This window comes from Gavialis gangeticus, unplaced genomic scaffold (assembly GCF_001723915.1).
Source record: "Gavialis gangeticus isolate Ggan-Ray unplaced genomic scaffold, GavGan_comp1, whole genome shotgun sequence".
NCBI classification, from domain to species: Eukaryota; Metazoa; Chordata; order Crocodylia; family Gavialidae; genus Gavialis; species Gavialis gangeticus.
This window is the reverse complement of record NW_017729024.1, coordinates 46578712-46582672: the sequence shown is the minus strand read 5'-3', so window position 1 is coordinate 46582672 and position 3961 is coordinate 46578712. Positions and strand designations below refer to the sequence as shown.

Genomic DNA, 3961 nt, shown 5'->3' with positions numbered 1-3961 from the left:
TGATTGCCTATGTCTGTAGACCAACATGGCTACAACCTACACCCATCATCTACATAAAAATATTTGGGGCATTGAAGGACTTGACACAAACTCTGGTTCCAGTCATGACTGGGGGACTAATTAGCACATGGATCCTGGTGGGGGGGGTATCTGGAGTACATGCATACTGAGCATTGCTGATCTATGGGGTCACCATGGCTTGAAACTGTTGATTTGTGGTGAGGCCAGCCCGATGAACTCAGTGGTACATCATGAGTCTTGGCTTTGGACTAATGCATCTTTTGTACTATATATACATTAGGCCTGTGGGAAGCAGCTAGTATTCATTTTGGATTCGGATTCGGCTGATTCGGGGGACAGTGATTCAATTGGGTGATTCCAATCTGTCCCGAATCGATTTGATCCGAATCTCCAAATTGGCCCCATCCCCCGCCTGCTGTCAATGGCTGCCCCTTCTGCTTTCCCAGCTCCTGGCCCTTTAACAACAACAAAGCCCCGATTCACTGGCTGCTGCCAGGTGAGGGGGCAATCCCTGCTGCCCCACGCTGCGTGGGGGAGGCTCTGCCCTAAGCCTACAGAAACCCTGAGGCCGTTGCAGCAGCTGGTGATTTCAGAGTATGCTTAGTAGGGCTGTGCGACGCTTCGGTCACTGATTTCAATTCAGTGGAGATTCAGCGTGATTCAGCGGCCAAATCTCCAAATTGGCAGACCTTTTAATCTGTCTGAATCTAAGCGGAACCCTCCGAATTGATTCAGAGAGATTAAATGATTCAGATATAGACACAGCTTTAAATGTTGTTTCTACATACCTCAATGTACCAGGCGGCTTGTGAATGCTGAGATGCTGGGGCGGACGGAGCATCCCACGGGAGTATGGGGTGGGAGAGGGTGTCCCAGTGTGCTTGGCAGTGGACCCAGAAGTGGACCAGAAGCACTTCTGGTTAACTTCTGGGTCCACCAGGGAGTGCCTGAGAGAACCTCTGCTCCCTGGCTCAGTGACTGGTGTCTCCTGGGTCTGGGGGGGTACCTGGGGTCCCCCCATGGTTGATTGCCAAGCCATGGGGGGGCGTTCCCCACATGCTCGGCAGCTACTTCTGGTCCATTTCCAGGTCCACTGCCAAGTACTCCAGGGGGGGAGGTCCCCCTGTGTTCCTGTGGGACGCTCCATCCCCCCCCACCATCGTAGTATTCACAGGCCACGCCTGGTATGTTGAGGTATGTAGAAAAACCATTTAAAGCTGTGTCTATAGCCAAATTGCTGATTCTCCAAATCAGCATAAAATCTTCAGGTTCAGATTCGGCCAGATTGAATCAGGACAGTGATCCAAATCAACGAATCCAGTCATTGTCCCCAAAGCCGAATCTGAATAGAATACGGCCCGTTTTGCACACCCCTACTGCTAAGCCAGTGCTAGGTATTGGAACTGATTTGTACTGGTTTATGATTATTTTAGCTGAGACAAGTCATGGTACAGAAGGAAGGATGAAACATTTGTAGGGGGAGTGGTATAAATGCATGGATGGCTGTATAGGCATTGTATTCATGCTTCAACCAAGAGGCTGATGGTTTGGTCACTTTTGCATATACCTATCTACCCTTAAAATCTCAGCTGCCATTAGTAACCCACTGTGCCTTTTTCGTTTGTATATAGCAAGGTAATAATTATCTTTTGGAATTCAGTTTTACTGTAACTTATGCCTAGGCCCTTGGGGCCTGCTAAACTCAATGACTGCAGTAGTCTTTAGTGGAGCTGTCTTTAAAGAGTATTCCAAAGCTGAATGAGAGTGAAATTAACCTGGCTGTTAGATTCCCTGAAATCAGTATTGTTTTGGTTTTGCTTATCAGGTATCACAGTTAATTCCTAGTCAGTTTCAGGTGTAATTCAAAGCATCACTTTTTGATTTGCAAAGGTTTACATAGTTTTGTCTCGATTGCTTGGGGGAACATCCTCTTTCAGTATGTTTTGTAGCAGCAGTTGTAATCAACTGGAATGAACAGCTTAATATCCAAACACTCACGGCATGTGGTTTTTTTTAATGAAGGGTCCTTGTCTCTTGAATTCCCTTTTCCCAATAATGGCTGAGGTATCTCTTCAGTGGTACACTTCAAGCATGTGATTTTAATTTTTAATAATATGCTTAAGTTCATCCTGATTCAGAAATGCATATTCTTCAGGGAGACTCTGCTTTGCAAAAGCTACTTCTACAGATGTTAACATATAAACTGAACACATGCTTCTTCCCATGTGAAGCATGAGCGTAAGTGCCATTGACAAGATGGAATTTAAGTTAAACAGGTACTCAAAAGCTGTGTTGAATCACAGCCTCAGTCTGTCTGCTGGCCCCTATGCTTTTAAACATTTTTGCAGGAAGTAATTCAGTAATGTGAAGCCTTTTTCTTTCTGAAAAGTTTAACTACTATTTTTTCCTGTTTCAGAAGGAAGAGGGGCAGAATGAATGTGATTTATTTCATTTTTTTTAATGACATGTTAAGTTGGTTATGTAATTAAAGGCATGGTTGATGTTTGATAATTTTTTCAGTGAATTTTTTCTATTCTGAATTTCCACACTAAAAAAAAATTCAAAAGTTTTTAAGCAATAGTTTTTGTAGGTATTAATCACAACACGGATAGATATTTGCCACTATGTAGTATTAAGTATTAGCTTTTAAAAATTGATCCTGGAAAGCACAATTCATTGTGAAGAATGCTGCTCTGTTTTACACGTGTTGCAGTTGTGCATTATGAAAAGACACGATACGTTATAAACATGTTGCTACTTGTGCAATCAGGTATATCAATCCAAAATGGTTCCTCTTTTGTATTGCTTAAATCAGGAGGTTTTACTGTGTAGCATGAGTCAGATTGGGGTAGAGACATGCATAACAGCAGCAGATAGGACTTAAATTATTATTTAATAGAGTCCTTGTGTGTCACTTAGTGATGCCTATTTTATGCAAGACATGATCAAATCAGTTTGCATATTGTTACATTCTGTTCCTCTGCCTTTTGTAGTAGAAGAAGCAGTAGATTAGTTGTCAATGTAATACAGCTAAACTCATAGTAAAATTTCAGTAAATTGAGATGGAACCAGTCAGAGTTGTGTGGCTACCCAAACACTTTAATTTGCATTTTTTTTTGTTCCTGAAGTGTTGTTGTGTAATAAGCAGTGTGCATTATGGTACAGTAGGAAGCGTGGTGATATAAGTGTAATAAATAAGTGGACCATTGTCCAGAACACCTTTACTAATAATCTTGCATTTTGTTTTTCAGCGTGGATCTGACGAGCTTCTTTCTTCTGGTATCACTAACGGGCCTTTTACCATGAACAATTCTACTCCAGCTACAGGTATCCCAAAACTATTAATCTATCATGCTTTTAATGTTCTTCTATGTAAGTGTGCTTTCAGGGATTTTCTGCTTTTTTGTTTCTGCTCATAAAATGGTTACAAAAGAAGTTTTAGATTACAAGCAAAACCTACTGCAAAGACCATAGAAACTGTAAGGGGAAAAGGACTTTACAGAAGCTTTAGTCAGAATTGGTGTCAAGGAAATCTAAAATTTCACTAATACCATGGGTCAAGTGTCGTTTATTTTTAATAGGCGTAATTAAACTAGTAATCTGTGAGAGATTTTTATAGCCCTTAATTGTCTTCAGCATTTCAAAATTTTGGGGGGGAATTTAAGTATCTGAGCATTCTTAAAATTATGAAGGTAGAGGATATTCAGTTCTAGCGTCTGCTCACAGAATTTCTGAACCTCAGAGAGGTATTTCATCATAATCAAATTAGACATGCATATAAGTTTGGAAAATTTTTGCTTGATTTCTTTTCTGTTTCAAATAGGTGTAGCAGTGGACGTAGTCTTTTGGACTTTAGGAAGGCCTTTGACACTGTCTCTCATCTCATTCTCATTAAGAAATTAGGCAACTGTGGCGTCCATGCCTACACAGTCAGATGGGT

At 41.4% G+C, this 3961-nt stretch overlaps 1 protein-coding gene across 2 annotated transcripts in view; it reads left to right on the top strand.

Annotated features, from left to right (window-relative positions):
* PTBP3 (polypyrimidine tract binding protein 3) overlaps positions 1–3961 on the top strand; it is a 145373-nt gene that overhangs the window by 85781 nt on the left and 55631 nt on the right. For both annotated transcript variants that reach the window (XM_019517053.1, XM_019517054.1), the window contains one exon: positions 3273–3348. In XM_019517053.1, coding sequence (XP_019372598.1) covers positions 3273–3348 — 76 coding nt within the window. The remainder of the gene's footprint in view (positions 1–3272; positions 3349–3961) is intronic.